Raw genomic sequence first — 17,199 nt, forward strand, 5'->3', positions numbered from 1 at the left:
TTGGCCAGTCATGAGCATGTGGTCCAATAGCCATGTACAGATTGACCTTTAACACTCACCAGTTGAATTCAATGAACCCCTTTCAGATACGACAATCAATCGACACATTTTTACAGTCGTCATTGTTATTTCTATAGAGCCAACATATTTTCTATTATACAGATAATATATTATTTGACATATTTTTTTCATCCCTATTCACCTTATACATTAATTTTCTAACCTCCATTTCATAGGCTTCTTTTCCCTCTTTCTTACTTTCCTATAGTGACAGCCTTCCCTTTCTCCATATGGCTTTTTCCTCTGTACTCCTTTTCCCCTTCTCTCTGCAACCTGCATCTCATCCGCCTTCTTTACCCAGTTAAGCTCCCTCTCTCCATTCTCTTAACCAGTCATTTTCCTCTCTCTCTCTCAGAGCCATAAATACAGAGTGGGAAATTAAATTATGAAATAATTATTAAAATGTACTCATGCTACAGTTTTCAAAAACTGAACATCACATTTGAGACATTTTTTAAATTCTGTAACGCCTCACTGGAGTTTTATCTAAAATATTGTCCTTGAGTATCTGTACAAGTTTTCTGAAAGGTTTGCAAAACCAAGATCAATGTGATGTGTTACTTTCTCCTTTTTTATGTCCAACACCTGAACAAAACCTCCGTACATACCACTTAAAATGGCCCTGCAGAGGTATTGCTGCTGTGAGCATAATCCCAAGAGAAAACAATCATTTTGTGCTACTTCAGTCATTAAGTCAGGTTGCGTATTTATTTTTTATTGAGGGTGGTCGTATGAAAGAAGAAAGGCAACAGCTGCGTTATATACAAGGACATGAACATGGCACATGGTTTCCTTGGATGGTTTTTCTTCTTTCTTGCCCTTACTAGAAATGTGTGATGTTCATCTGATTGTTACACTCACCATTTAAACCTGCTTATTTAGTTGGGTTTCACCTCTGACGATTGCCAGCTACCTTAGTTACCTTGGGTGTTCCTGAGTTTATGTCTGTTTTCATTTAGTAAACATTTATGAACCTGTGTGACCCATGTTAAACATTGCCTTGTTTTCTTAGTTACCATTCTCAGCCGCATGTCCTATTTCCCTATCTGTTCTTCCATGGCAAACCAGAACTGCCCGTCCTGGTGGGCAAATTTATATTCAGCTGTTACTGCAAAATGTGGGTTCAACCCCTAGTGAACTGCACATTGTTGTAAACAAATTCCCTATTGGCTCTAAAAGTGTTGCCTGTAATCTTTATTGCTTTGATGCACAACATATTACACACATCGGACACAAGTAACTCAGGTTCTGTTGATTATATCACACACTATATATATATATATATATATATATATATATATATATATTAATACACACATAAACTGTGGGTGAAACACATTCTAATCATACATGTTTGTAGAGATAGGCCTTGTTCTGCTATTCTATTACATGCCTATCTATCTAGTATCACCTATACCTTGGAATAAAACTTTACATAAATCAGCATTTCCTGTATATACCTATCCCCTTTTCCGGCCCTTGATCACCCTTAACAAAATTATCCATGCTGAAATCGGAACTCTGTGGGCATAAATGTCCCAAAGTCTTCTGTTTCCCTTTTTGACCTTTTGTTAACCTAATCAAGCCTTCTCAAACTACACTACCCTTTCAACCTCTCCTAACACACACAGCAGCAACCCTGGCCTAAACAAACTAACTAAACACCTCCTAAGATGTGTCTGACCTACTGATTAGCAAAATCCTCCGCAAGCCTCACAGCTCAAAACTTACCATGCCACTTTTAAGTAAAAAATAAATCACACCATACAACAGGAAATCATAATTCACAAATCATTGCTTTATAGTAAAACAGAATAATCATTTCTACAGTATTATTCATGTGATCTCCAGCCTTTCTTACAACCAGTACATCTACATCCTTCCATGAAAAATGTGGGGGTGCCATAAAAATGTAATGGCCTGGAACCCCAACCATTGTTGCTTGCCTCTGAGCAGGTCTGAATAGCAGAAACATAGTTACTAATGGTAACTAACAGGCATTACTGTTGATGTCACAATATGGCAAGTGGTGTAGTGGCCCAAATGTCACATTGGGGCATTATAATATCACATATAATATTGCTTTTTTAATATCATTATAATATCTGCCCATGTAACACCTTGACTGTCTGTTTTCTGCATGCGCCCAACCCACATTGGGACTGTTGGAGAATGTCCAGATGTAATGTCATCCCCTTACAGGTTAAATCTCAACCTCTATAATGGGGACTTGAGTATGGCTTTGGAAGTTCTACACCCAAAAAAAGTTAAGAGCCACATTAGCCAATGCCAGCTGCCCTATTTTTTTCTTTTGTCGTTGCTGTAAATTCCATGTCAGAAACCTCCATGCAACTCTCTATGACCCCTCATGGATACATAGGCTTCCCTGAAAAGCTTCTTAAAAGACAAAAAGAAAGAAACATCAACATATGAGTCAGGCGCCTTATTCTTAAGTGAATAAATGGGAATAAAGGGGACACACATAATAATGAAGCTTCAGAGTGTAAGATACACACAATTCCTCTCATTCATTGAAGAGCAGAATTTCATGAAGAGTTCTTAAAAAAGACCCTCTTTTGTCTGTAGTGTGAAAGCCCTAAGCCATTGTATGTCATATTGGTTGCCTTTTATAGAGTAGAGGAGGTGTGACCCTACAACAGATGGCGACTGTTTGTTAATCACAGAAGGGACCTAAGTGGGATTAAATAGATTGTATTACAGAGGTATCAGTGTATTTTAGCATTGTCCATACTGTGTTTTATGGGCTATGGCTTTTCTCCATGTTTCTCTGTATACACAGATTATTATCCTCCAAGCTCAATTACCTAAATTTGTCAGACTATGACATAAATCTGCATAGAGAAGTTCTGCATTTCTTGTAATTGCTTTAAGAGATAAGCCTGACCAGGAGGACTAAAGGTTATTGAAGCCCATTGTAACAATATATCTAGCGTATACATATGCTCTGAACACGTCGTATTGTTGGAATTTAATTGTGTAATGTGTCTCATATTGTTTTCACATTGGCATTCAGAATACTTTTGTATTCACATACATATATTCACATATATATAAACAATGATCAGTTCATATGTTTTATCGTCAACTTTAACCAAAAATACATTTATGGCCAACTGTTTGCAGTTGATTTTTATTGCCAGTATGGAAGCAAGCAATGTGTGCTTGCTTTTTTTTTTTTGTGTTATATGTATAAGTATTTTTTTTGTTATATGAAGCAGCTGTAGCACCCTACTTTCTAGAAGCCCAAAGTCCATGGCATAGCATGACCATCTTGCACAAAGATAAAACAATCTTTGTTGATATTATCATGATAACAAATACCTATTCAATATATATATATGCGTTTAGCCTATAGCGCCAGGACCCAATCCATGTACCTTTTTTAAGGAAAAATGTTGAAATGCATTGTTATTATTACTACTACTATTATTATTACCCAGTATCCCCTTAGACCTGTAGTAGCTAAGGCAGCTCAGCATGCTATGGGAGAATATAAATAGTAGGTACCTAATCTGTCCCTGGTCTCTTATGTAAACAGATCAACATGATTAACAAGGAGATAACCCTTTGCTAAATTCAGTACCAATAGAGTGAAGTGAGGTTTAGGAATCTTAAGATAATAGCAATGGGAAGTACTTGCAAATTTTCCACCCAAAGAAAGAATTTTCATTGTAATCCACTTAGAAAAGGGCCTTTAATGTTTAAGTAAATACTTTAGATAGTATACTGCCTCTTCATGACTTTAAAAGGGAATTATCATAGGTTCTGACTGAACAATAGAAGGAGCTTAAAGTGCACTGAGCTAACATGACCAGATTTTTAACAAATATATGGGGGGGGGGTTGGGCATTTTAGTGCTTTATTTACAGTGTATGATTCCAAAAAGTTACAAAACTGCAGATTTCCAGGCTTACTGCAAAAGCAGGGTAGATAGCCGCTCAATGGACAGTTACACCCTTACCTGGGAACTTTCTGGCTCCCATTACCCGGATCCCCCCTTGCAGGATGCGGGTATGAGGGCCCACTGACACTGGTGGTGGGACACACGCTATTTGTGGAGGGAAGTGCATGGGAAGTGGGGTGGGCCGCAACGCAACTCCTGTGACCTGGAGTTTCCCCACAGTGACCCGGAGAAGTGGAGATTCATCCAGGGTCTCGGGCCAAGACTTGCAGAGTTCCCAGGCACAAGGGAGGTATCTGATCTCCTCCACCATCCCATTTACACTATGGAATATTGCCGAGCTGGTACACTCTCCATAGGACGTAGTTAATGGCACTGTGTGTCCTTCAGACACACAGTCAGGAGTGAGGACTATGGCCCCACAGGGGGTGCTGCCTGGGACAGACTTAGGGCAGAGCCTGGGGTAAATACGTTAATGTGAAGAGTCCAACCTTCACTGTAAACATGCCTAAAGTGAACTACTTGGGATTCATGGAAAACATGGTTCAGTGTCTAATTATTTTAAATAAGTAATAGCTGCCAAGGTGAGATGAAGCAATGAAATATTAGATCACATCTTCTCCCTAATGTACTTTAAATAATGCAAACTCATATTTATGAGTATGTGTATAAAGGAAATACTGGGAACTAGATCTATTATCTACTGCAATTCATTTCAGGAAATGGAGGAATTTTGATACACTGTGCACAACTTCAGTGACTCATGAGCTGAACAGTAACACCGAAAACGATGTCATCACATCAACTAAACATGTGACACGTCATGAGATCTTAGCATGTTATTAATCCATTTCTTGGGTAAATTGGGCTGATTTTCACCAGGGTCACACAAGGCTGGCTGCTTTTTTCCTCCAATTTAGCTAAAGACTGATAATGTGTTGCTAAGCGTGTCTCGCACCTTAGTGTACATAGGTTAGCGGTGGTCAAAAGGGGAACCTAAGCCAAAGCACAGCGAGTTACTACTCACAAATTCAGTGACCCTGAAGAAAACAGCTTATATCGATATATTTTGCTTTCAGTATGTTAGTAGTACCGGTAATACGTGCTTTACGAGCTCACTAAAACTCCTTTATCACTTAGCATTATGTTTCACTTGAGGACTCACCTACCAGTGACCCTCTTCTATTTGTGAAGGCAGTCCTTGAGACCTGCATGTGTCGTAATGATGTAAATATTGGTTCCAAAAACGGTGTCTGTTGCCCCATATGCAAGCCATAAATTGTAGAAAAAGCCACAAAATCTGGCGTAATTTTCAACAATATGCGGCTTCACCTATGGGGTATGTCATGGCAAAAGAAGCTAGTATTGCCCATTAAGTCCAAAGTAGGGCAAGGAAAGGTGCTATCTAAAGTGTATCGAACAATGGATTTACTGTGGGGTATTAACATGGGGAAAAGCCATTAAGACTGATCTCCAAAACTTGTCCGTGGTCCTCCAAAGTAATATGTATCAAACAGTGTGTGTTTTTCTATATTATAAATAAATCTTATTATATATCTATTTGCTCAGATATCGGACAAGGTATTTTTCAGAGCAAATGCTCTGAATAATACCCCTTGTCTTATATTCAAGGTCATCTTATAATCAGACCTCAAATAGAGATCTGACTATAAGACTAAGATCCAGATCCTCCGTAGTGCTCCCCACCCATTCCCCCTTTAAACGGTGGTGTTTCGCGTGATGTCAGCGCTAACGCCCCCGACGTCAGCGGGGACACCCACCGAAGTTCCCAGGTATGTCAGTTGGAATGTCTGCGGGGCAGAGTGGCAAGCCTGGGCACAAATGTGCATAACTGGGGTCATAGTTTTTATTAAATATGAAAAAAATAGTTTACATGTGAATTAATATTTACTAGTAAAACTTTTTTCCTATAGGGTTGTCTTATATTCAGGCTTTTTCGTTTTTTCTTAAATTAATATTCAAATTTGGGGGGGTCTTATAATCAGGGTCATCATATAATCGAGCAAATACAGTATTCATTACTTTGAGCCATAGTTGTCATGCCGTCGTTTATCTTGTCAAATTGCATCCTACAAGTTTAGCTACGAAGCGTGAGTTGTGAAAAGTCAGTCAGAGGGCGCCATCTGCTGAACACAATTCCAACTGCATGCACGATTACACTTCCAATAGCCATCAGGCTGGCAACTATCAGCTCAGGTGGCCCTGTGATACCATTAGATATTCATATGTTATCTTCTTAATACATAACTTTGAACATAACCCTTCTTACAGTAGGTTGGGCATCACCAAGTGTTTTACTTTGTGTCCAGAAGGCAACCTTCAGTCCCCACCTAGAAAAGTCGTTAAATGCATGTGTATTTTATTCAATGTTCAGTGGGGAAATATTGCAATTATTTTTCTATTAATGGGGTAAGCATGCATAACTTTAGGTTTTATGCTTATGTTATAGTTAGTATGACCCCCCCCTTACTTATTTCACTAAGACTCAACAGTATATGTGCTCGAATCCGATTAGTCAATTGAAGTTAATCTTCTAGAATGGATTTTTGTGTTGATTTCCTTTGCATGCACATCTTGTATGTAGCAATTATAATATAATAGTAATAATATTAATAACCTTGCATATAATATAATAATACCCGCTGCTAACCCCTTCATGACAATGGCTGATTTTATTTTTTGTACCCGTCGTGACAATGCCCGTTTTAACAGTTCTGTGCTGCTCGTGTTTAGCTGTAATTTTCTTCTTTCCCGTTTACTGAACCCACACAATATATATATATTGTAAAAGTATAAAATATGGTAAAAAAATGTTTTAAAATTACTTGAAAAATCTTTTACTCATCTATAAAAACCTGCTAAATAGATTCTACTATAAGTCCTGAGTTTAGAAATACCCAATGTTTTTATGTTTTTGTTTTTTTTTGCTTTTTTCTGCACGGTATGCATTTTGCTATTTGAAAACCATTTTTTCCCAAAGCTGGTAATTCTTCCCCTATGTGCTATTTCAGGTATCTTTGAAGGCGGCCAATGCAATTTACCACATCAAACCATATGTTTTTGAAGACTAGACACCCCAGGGCATTCTTTCTATGCACTAATTCTATCACCAGTCTTTGTCAAACTTTGTGGTATTAATTTTTTTGCATTTGAATAACAGGTTCTGGTATATGTCACTGTCAAAACAATATGTGTTCAGCAACATCTCCTGAGTACAGTGATACCACCCATGCATGGGTTTGCCTGGCTGTTTGGGGGCTAAAGGGCCACATTTGGGTCATGCACATTGTGTAATGTTGAACTTTGACATTTTTGCCGATCCACCGCCCATGCCCTATTTGGTACATCTTTGAGCTTGGCCATTTCAGTGTGCCCTATAAAACCATATATTTTTGAAAACTAGAATTTGAAATGCTAGTATTTTAACTCTTTGCATGCACAGATTTTACCACCAGCCTTTGTCAGAGTTTGCAGTAGTATTTTTTTTGTGTGTATTTTTCCCACACTTATTTTAGGTAAAAATGTATAACTTCTGAGTACAGTTATACCCCACATGCATAGGTTTGTGGGGTTATTTGGGGGCTAAAAGGCCACATTTGGGACATGTGCATTTTTCAAATTGGAACACTGTGTTAATTGGGACACTGTTGCACCCGGCCAATTCAATTTACCCCATCAAATCATACATTTTTTAAAAGTAGAAACCCCATGGGCATTTAACATGCCAATATTTTAACTCTTTCCATGTGAGAATTTAAGAGATAACCCTAATTTTAGGACTTGCTGATAATTTTTTACATTTTTTGCAGCGGGGAGGTTCCCCTGATGGTGATATAAGTGGGAAATGATTTTTACGTTACCAATTTTTTTTAATGATTATTATTTTTTTACATTTATTTTACTGTTCACATTGTGTAAGAGCAACTCTATAAGAGGAGGCCTTTGCCTGCAACCAATAGAGTCGCTCTTACAGACCTTTAACCCATGATGCCGAAACTTGGGAGGAAAGCAGCAAATGCATAAAGGTGAATTCAAAAGAATCCCCACATGCATTTACCATGGGGACACTGGCTAAGGGACCCCATGGTATTGAAGTACATATGCTGGCTGGACTGTCCCTTTAAGTTACAGCCCCACACACTTCAACAACGAGATACATTACTACACCTCGCTCCCCTCCCCACCCCACCCTAAGTAACTGGACGGACTCCCTAAAGTCAGCCCCTTCACAAACATCCAAGCAGCGTTACCAAGAGCAACAGCCAATCGTAACACTACGCCGCTTCCAACCTAGTAACTGGCAGCCTTATGGGAACGGGAAATTGAAAATGATAGCCATTGGCTGGCATTTCCGTAACATCATCAAGCTTGTCCCACCTCTCGGGCGTCGCTCTGCGGCTGCGTGTTGGGACTGTGACCGGGAGGGGAAGACGTGTTTTAGTCTAGCAGTAGAGAAAGCATCATGTCCGGCTACAGGCAACAGCCCATGGCCAGGGGCCGGGACTTTAACAGCATCATCCAGACATGCAGCGGCAACGTCCAGAGGATCACACACAACAGTCAGTATGAGACGCGCACAGTGTCCCGCTCGTAAAACAGATCATTTCATAATTACAGATAGACCCCCCCTGCAGAATGATGTGTCAGGCTGGGTACGGGGTTCCAGATCACAACCTTCATTGTTAATTTCACTTAGTATGGAGACAGGAATATGGGAATGTGTGTGTGTGTATATATATATATATATATATATATATATATATATATATATATATATATATATATATATATATATATATATATATATACATATATACATAGTAGAGGTTGTAGCCGTATTGGTCCAGTCGTGTCAATGTCAGATGATATATATATATATATATAATTTCTTCAAAGTGAAGTAGTGCATAGACATGTATTTGTATATATTGCAATTCAAAAGGTGAGCTTTTAGTTGGGGGAGGACCGCTGCCTGCCCTATGGAGTATTTTATTGGATTCTGACATGCAATCAGTCATCATAGGAATGTGCATATACCCCAGAAATACCATTTATGATACTCTTAGGTCATTTATTAAACTAGTGGGGTCTATGGTTACATTTCTCTTCTTTTGTGCAAATTGTTGCTACATCATATACACACAGATTAAGAGAAATTCAGTATGAGGGAGATACAATGTATCTACAGAAATGGTAAAGAGCATATGTAGAATCTTCTAGTGTGAGGTTTCCCATCCCTTCTTTGTCACGAGATAAAATCCTTACTGTATGTGTTTTCTCTAATCCCTATTACTTGTGCGCTTATATCCTGGAGAGATATAGAGAGGAAGGGGTCAGGATGCTTGACAGGAAAGTACGGGTGGGGTTTGGATACCCTATTAATTTGTCACTGTCATTAGGTTTTTCAGTAGCACGGAAGATCTATTATTCATGAATTTTTACTGTATTTATTTTCAATAAGCAACTGTATTTGTAGAAAAAGATTTCAATGGCTGGTCTACTCCGTTCTAACAGCGCTTTTTACAACTGATGAGGACGATCATATAGAATAGTTGTATTTTATGTCGACTGTATAAGTTTATTGTTGTTGAATATTCCTGGAGATGAGGGTTACAACAGAGAGGTTTTAAAACCTTAAAAGATATGTAGGAAAGATGTCCTTTGAAAGCATATTCCACCTTGTGTGGTAAGGTACGTGGGACACATTAAGGGGTCTATAGGTAAATTAAAGCATACATGGATGTAAGAGAAACACTTACATCTATGGATTGGATAAATTGGGCCTACAATACTCTAGGTAGGTAATACCGAGTTGGTTGCCGGTTCCTCGGATGTTTAGGAAAGCATTTACCATAGAGGGGTCCAGCAAGAACGTCGCAGAAGAGAGGCAGGTCTTTGGGAAGAAGAGAAATGAGGACACTAATGAAAAAGGAAACAAAATTATGTGTAGTTGTAAATGGGTTGGAAAATGCACAGAAAATGTGATGGAGAGCGAAATGACACATGAGAAACTTCCATTTCAAGGCAGAAACATACGTGAGAAGTAATACCATTGCCAAATGCCGAAAAGTTATGGCATGTAACCGTAAGATTTGGAGCACTCAACGTGAGGTTCCATTGGAAGGCTTGGTTATTAAGTGGAGCTGCCATCAATAATGGAGGAGTGGGAGTGTTGGTAGAACACTAAATCATTCATGTTCTACATACTTTATTATATGTTACCCTTTCCAGGAGAGAGCTGGTTAGTAACACAAAATCTGATGACAGGTGATCTGTTGGGTAGGAGATGTTAGTGTAAAAGGTGTATTTCTAAATTAAAATCTTTATCTCTATGGATAATTAGGAAAACTAGAGAGCAAAACTATGTAGGACACCATCTAGAGGAGTAGCTAATGAACGTACAGTTACTTGCAATATATTTGGATAAGCCAAAAAGATGAATACTGTATGTATGCATGGGTGGATGCTAGGGGAGAATATATGGGGCGCATGATTGTTTTTTTTTGCATGAGGTATCGTACTGGACATCAGTAAAGTTAATTCTTGAGCCATACACTTGTACCATACTATACTTTTCTACTATACTTTTATATATTTATGTGCTATATATATAAGTGTGTGTGTATGTGTGTGTGTATATATATATATATATATATATATATATGTTTTTTTTTACTTCAACAAATGCCTTGTGACAGTCTTTTAACAGAATTATGAGCAGAGATCTCATGCTTCTCCTAATCCAATATGCCTTGTGTATAAATAAGGGCTTTGTTAATGAGCGTGCATGCTTGATATACGAATATACAATGTTCTCTTGTAAGGAAATCGCTCCTGTCCTCTAAATGACTGGCACTGTATGCTTTGGAAAAGGACCTGTTTTTTGCTGATATGGTTTTGTTGCTGAAATCTGATAACATTGTGCTTAGATGTATTTTTATTGCCTTTTGTAAGGTTGAATGTTTCATGTTCTGACCGTGGAGCATAAATGTTCCTCTGATCCTAAAATGTGTTTTTCTGACTGTTTTGCGCTAGTGTTTTTTTTTTTTTTTTTAAATCCCTGATGCTGCATTCTCTCCCCCTTCTCCTTAAATCGCTAGTTCCCACACAGGTTAAATAGTCACAACCGATCAAACTTTTATGCAATTTAATTGTGAACTACATTGTGGAAACTTTAATATTCCATTTATAATTATAGAAATATGATGATTTCTTTGTAAAACTCCACATTCTGATACCTGTATGTGACTTTCAGGGGGTATTTTGCCACTGACCGCTGGAATGTCTGTAACAGAAGTCCGTTTAGTTTGGCGTTTACTGGGGTTCGCAATTTTAAGTGGCATTACGCCAGAAATGGATGCCATTAAAATGTAGATTTGTTGCCTTTGTGTATAAACCACGGTTTCAGTAAATAGTGAAAACGTTTATATTAAGGTGATCTTTAAAATGCATGCTGGAACTTTAGGTGTCCTCCTGTGGCATGCAAACGTGATCCTTGTTTAAACATGAGGTAGACTCATGGTCCAACAAACTCGTGTAGAATTTAGCAGAATTGATGGAGGTGTAGAATGTGTCAAAGGTTTAGATCTTTACAAGATCTAAACCTTTTTTTTTTCTTCTTCTCCCCACAGCTGCACAGATACAGACCTTGCTAAATCAACTTGGAACAAGCAAAGATTCCACTAAACTCGAGCAGAATCTGTGAGTAGCCATATCCTACCAAATTGAAATGTAATAGTGTGATAATGTAATGCTTCTGGCTCATTTCCTTTTTATGCGCTTGCTGAAAATCCTTGCTTACCCGGTTCTTCCTGTGCGTCGGTTTCCCTATTGTCATTGTCTCTTTACCATTGTCCCCGTCCAGGCAGCAGATTCAGCATTCCACTAATGTTTTGGCCAAGGAGACCAATACATATTTGAAGGACCTTGCTTCTGTTCCCACCCCGCTGTCTCCTGTTGAGCAGGTAACAATGCATGCTTCCTTTTCTAGCATATGATTACATTTATTGAATTTGTTAATGAAATCAGCACATCCATAAAAATAAAACTAATGACAGGCTACACAGAAGTGCAGTACACGCAAGTTCACAATAGTGTATGGTGCTTGTTGGAGGTTCTCAGACAGACAACACTGCAACCAATATCTATATTGTAAGCCGAACATATTAAAAATGTTTCCTGACTACCAGGACCATTTCCTTGTGGCCCTAGCCCACACAATTGGTTCTAGAATCCCCTTTTCTTTATGGATATCCATTTAATGGCTGTTGCCCCCCCACTGAATCACTTCTTTAGTAATGTGTGAGTACCTGTGATGAACACATTTGAAGATAAAGTTTCAATGTTTTTCTTTCCACTACCAGCGGCAACAGAAGCTCCAAAAGGAGCGTCTTATGAATGATTTCTCGGCTTCCCTCAACCACTTTCAAGGCGTACAACGACTGGTGTCTCAGAAAGAGAAGGAGAGTGTTGCCCGGGCAAGAGCTGGCTCCCGTTTATCAGTAAGATACTCTGTCCTCCTGAAAATCTGTCTTGAATTAGACTTTTGCCATGTGATTCTGAATATACACGCACGTATATATTATAATTTTGTAATTTTTGTTTTGTTTCTAGAACGATGAGAGGCAGAAGGAAGAACAGCTTGTTTCCTTCGACAAGTAAGTTTCTCTTCTGGATAATTGGGATAATTGGAATAACTGTCCTCCTGGCAGACATAAATAGGGCTGGCCAAATCCAAGTGTTTATATAAATTGTACTTCAGGAGTGCTCTGATATCCCATCCGTGCTGCAGAAATCTATTCGTCAAAACTTTTTTTATTTGTCCAAAAAAAACCTTAACATGTCCATTTATATTTTAGTCGTCTTCTCTTGTTTCTCAGAGTGCCAATTACCGTAATCTTTTATTGGTGTGCAGAACATGTGACAGTTATGTGTTTGCAAGATCATTTTCTAAATATTTCTATTTTTATTGAAAAGTATGATGTAAGATAATGGGGGGGGAGTACAGCACTACAATATCGTTAAAATATTACATGGAGTCAATATTTCTGAGGGAATGCGGCATGTTGTTAATCATGGACCAACAACAAGGGAAAACATCATATTTTTTTTGTATATAAATTTGTTGCGCGTTACAACATTAAGGAAAGTGGCCTTTGCAAAAGCTTTGAGAAAAATATCAAATTACGACAATGGATGTATTCTTTACTGGTAAAAAAAAATACCAGCTGGGGTGGTGGCCGTGTAGGGTATAGTAGTTAAGAGCTTTGCTGTGTTTTTTAAGATGAAACCATAAAATAATTAGTACTAACTTATAAATAATTGGTATAAAAAAACAGAATTTGAAATCCAAGAGCCATTTTGTCCATTTAGCCTACCCATTTAATTAGAGCCAGTTTGGCTTGTTTAATTTTGTATGACTTTACACTTTATTGTATTCCTGGAGTCACTGATGCCCTATCTATTCTGCCTCTTCCATTCTAGTAATGATGACTGGAACCAGATGCAGAGCCAGGGAGAGGACTTTGCAATTACAGAAGAGGACCTTGAGCTTATAAAGGAGAGGGAGAGCGCCATACAGAAGCTAGAGGTAAATGAATGTGTTTTGTGTGAGACAGAATTGTAGAGGTGGAGGTGAGATGAGATTTTGGTTGTATGGAGATGTGCTTTTAGAGTGTGGTGTAAAACTGTTACGACTAGAGAGAACGTTTTTACTAACTGTTACACGTCAACGGTAGCTACTGACCGTCTACCACCGCAGTTTAAGCATTGTTGAACAATAGTTTATAAGTGAAATTATTTATATTCAGAAATTAATTTGTGAGAAATTGACAACAGAAATTAGAGCGTTTTGCATTACAAGAGAAATGGGAAGAAGCACTATATAATAGTATGAAAGCTTCAAAATTGACACATCACACAGAATTACCACCAGAACAATAGTTTACGAGTAGTTGTCTCTTACTAAGTCAGTGCTCTGTTGGAAAAATTGCATATCGTCAGTTTAAACCTATATTGTGGAACAGTGTATTCTGAAATGGCTTTACAAGTCAAGTTCTTAATGGACCATTCACCGAAACATTACGTATCCTTCCAGATGACTTCCTTTTTAAGTTGGTCAAATTGCCAGCTACATATAATGTAATCATATGGCATCGGTGAGACAACAATGTGAGGGAGAAGATAAGGGGATTATTTACAACACCTATGACATCAGGAAAAAAAAGTCCCATAAAATCTCAAATCCTCCATATTGTATCTATCATATTCATATCTACCTGAAACATATTAGATAAATACATTTTTTTTTTTCTCTCATATGTCCTTTTTTTATTGTTAAGATGGAGCAAGCCACATTTGGGAGCTTAGTCAAAGAGACCAAAGCTCATATCATCATCTGATTCTTTGTAGATAAATACATTTAACAACACCTCTAATGTTACTGCATTTTGTTATAGTGATGGATGGAAATTGTGTAATATTATATAATGTATTAGAATATTTAGATGATTTAAAATAATGGCCTGCAATTTCCCACAGTTCTCTGACCTATTATTTTGTATATTAACTAGTTTTGTACTAGCTCATATTGAAATGACCTTTTGCTTTGGTAATAAGTTAGAAGTTAGAAACTGAACAGATGAGTTTGGTCCTGGCTTTTCACTCGTTGTTCATCTTTCAGGCAGATATTCTTGATGTGAATCAGATTTTCAAGGATCTAGCAATAATGATTCATGACCAAGGAGAAATTATAGGTGCGGACCTCATGTTCATGGCTAAGTATCTTGGAACTTTATTGTTCCAGCCTTTCTTTCTTTTTATTATTATTAACATAGTAGTTTTTATATAGCTAGAGTTAGAAGTGGAATTGGTATTTTTGTCGTGGGCTTGTACTTGCCAGATTAATATGTATCATATAATGACAGAACAAGTCATTCTTTCTGATGGTTATTTGTTTGTACATGATGACTGTCAACTGATGTACTAACTAAATTGCATTTTGCGGGCCATGTTTCTAGAAAAATGCATAGATCAAAAGTTCTGATGTTTTGCTAGCACGTATGTGATTGGCTGCTGCTTCAGTAACTTCAATGGAAGTGCTACTGAGCAAGAAATATACATGCCGATTCTTCCTCGCTTTTGTAGAGGCAATCAAATAAGGACTTAAAATAGACAAGTCTTATTTTCCATCTCCAATCTTCCAATTTACATGCAATACAACATGCATAAAAATCTACTTTTTTGGGCACTAGCCTGTTCTTTTAAAGCATGTACGTGTATGCCCAGTACCAAGTTGGATATCACGCAGTATGATACAAAATGTGTATAGGGCTCATGGAATGACTTAGTTAAAATACTCAAAGTGTTGGGATAATATATAAAAAATTGTATCACCCAATCAAGGGGTAGTCTATTGCTTTCCCGAAGCCTGGAGAAATATAAATAGGTTAAGCTGCTTATCCTTCCACAGTGGGGCATCGTCCTTAAATAGATGTCCATCTTGGATAAATTAAGGGTGTATTTGTCTAGAAAAAATACCTTTTACTTATTTGTGTATTTGAATCTATTAAAATTGTACACGATAAATAAAATGTAGCGTATATCCCTTGCTAAGAGTCCACGCATGCACATATGAAAAGTAAAGATATGGTGAAGCCTAGAAATGGAAGAGGTTGTACAAACTTTTATATGTACAGAATGGTGTCGTATTCAGGACATTTTTAATCACTTCACTTGCTCTCTTTTATATTGCAGATAGTATAGAAGCCAATGTTGAAACTGCCGATGCTCATGTGGAGAGAGGAACGGAACAATTACAAAGAGCATCCTACTACCAGGTATTGCAATGTTCATGCTGTGCATGTATGATAAAACTATAATTCTGCTGCTTCATTTCCTGGAGAGAGTGATGGCTTACGTGACATCTATTCTCACTGTGCCCTGGCTTGGCTTGTATGTGGCTATTAAAAATAACCCCATTACCAAGGAAATCATTTTCTTTCAAGGCATATATTTAAAAAATCCAAGAGCCTGACACTTATGTATACTAACATTTTATAATGAGAGGGCTTGCAGAATAACTACCCCACCATATCATAAGTAGTGCTCATGCTGATATTCATAAAGTAATGTATATGTATTTTGATATGCATTAATACTTTTACACTGTGAATACTTCATTTTAAAAAAATAAAATAACCTGTAGAGGTATCGCTATTCTAGGTTTCTGTTTAATACTTGTAGAATAATTTTGTATTAATTTTTTTTTCTCCTCCAGAAAAAGTCACGGAAGAAGATGTGCATCCTGATCCTCGCTCTTGCCTCTGGAGCTGGAATTTTGGCTCTGATCTTGTGGCTGTCTTTGAAATCCTGAGAGCATTCCATATAAATCTCCAGCTTGTGACAAGCAGCAAGAGAACCCCATCTCCTTGACACATCTCCAATTATCCCCTTAGTATCCACGTCGAAAACATTTTCTAGAACCTGCAAAAAGCAAAGTCTGATTCCCATGCTAGGCACCAAGGTTTAATGATCAGACTTGAATAGCCAGAGCAAATTGGTTGTCTATGCAGTTGACATATTTAATGGCTCCTTGTTTTAGAATTGTCACATTCATAGACTATTATGATTCCTATTATATGAGATCAAATTGACTCACTCCACTGTATCCTGAAGACCATGCACTCGTCAAACGTCACACTTATTTACCAAGGAGCTGTTAACCCCCAAATGGATTCAGTGTCTTTACCACCACCACCTGTATATAAAGCATTTTTAGGTTAAGGTTAGGTTAAGATATTATACCTGGAGAAAAAGTAAAAAAAAAAAAAAATACAAAAAAAAATACAAAAAACAAAAAAAACCCATAAAACATAATTTTCTACTTGGAGAAGACTGGCACGGTTTTATGTAGGAGCTGCACTGGGAGTATGATTATTATGCCTGTATAAACCACTGATGGACCTGAATTTCAAGGCAATACAGTTTGACCTGGATTGTTAACTATTAAATAAAATGTTGTACTGGAAGACTGATGTGCTCAGCATTGTGAAGTCACATATTACTACTTCTGTATATAAAAATATGTGCCCTATATTTTGATAGTTGTTGGCTCCTAGTCCTAGAAATTGAGCTATGAACGATTGTAGTAATATATTAATATTTGTGTGTGTTGTGTGTAGGAACCAAAATTAATA

At 37.6% G+C, this 17,199-nt stretch overlaps 1 protein-coding gene across 1 annotated transcript; it reads left to right on the top strand.

Moving 5' to 3' along the window:
- The first annotated feature begins 8,417 nt into the window (after positions 1-8,417).
- Positions 8,418-17,031, top strand: STX12 (syntaxin 12). The gene is made up of 9 exons (XM_053454788.1): positions 8,418-8,562; positions 11,635-11,704; positions 11,868-11,967; positions 12,367-12,504; positions 12,617-12,660; positions 13,487-13,592; positions 14,685-14,757; positions 15,758-15,840; positions 16,281-17,031. Exons 1-9 carry the CDS (start codon positions 8,466-8,468, stop codon positions 16,374-16,376), a joined length of 807 nt encoding a protein of 268 aa, XP_053310763.1. The 5' UTR covers positions 8,418-8,465; the 3' UTR covers positions 16,377-17,031.
- The last annotated feature ends 168 nt before the right edge of the window (positions 17,032-17,199 follow it).

The sequence above is a fragment of the Spea bombifrons genome, chromosome 2 (assembly GCF_027358695.1).
Source record: "Spea bombifrons isolate aSpeBom1 chromosome 2, aSpeBom1.2.pri, whole genome shotgun sequence".
NCBI lineage: Eukaryota > Metazoa > Chordata > Amphibia > Anura > Pelobatidae > Spea > Spea bombifrons.

Excerpts from the sequence above, each read along its gene's own strand:
- STX12 (XM_053454788.1), top strand. The coding sequence starts at position 8,466 with ATGTCCGGCTACAGGCAACAGCCCATGGCCAGGGGCCGGGACTTTAAC. Across the intron at positions 12,661-13,486 it reads CAGCTTGTTTCCTTCGACAA|TAATGATGACTGGAACCAGA; the intron begins GTAAGTTTCTCT and ends CTTCCATTCTAG. Across the intron at positions 13,593-14,684 it reads GCGCCATACAGAAGCTAGAG|GCAGATATTCTTGATGTGAA; the intron begins GTAAATGAATGT and ends TTCATCTTTCAG.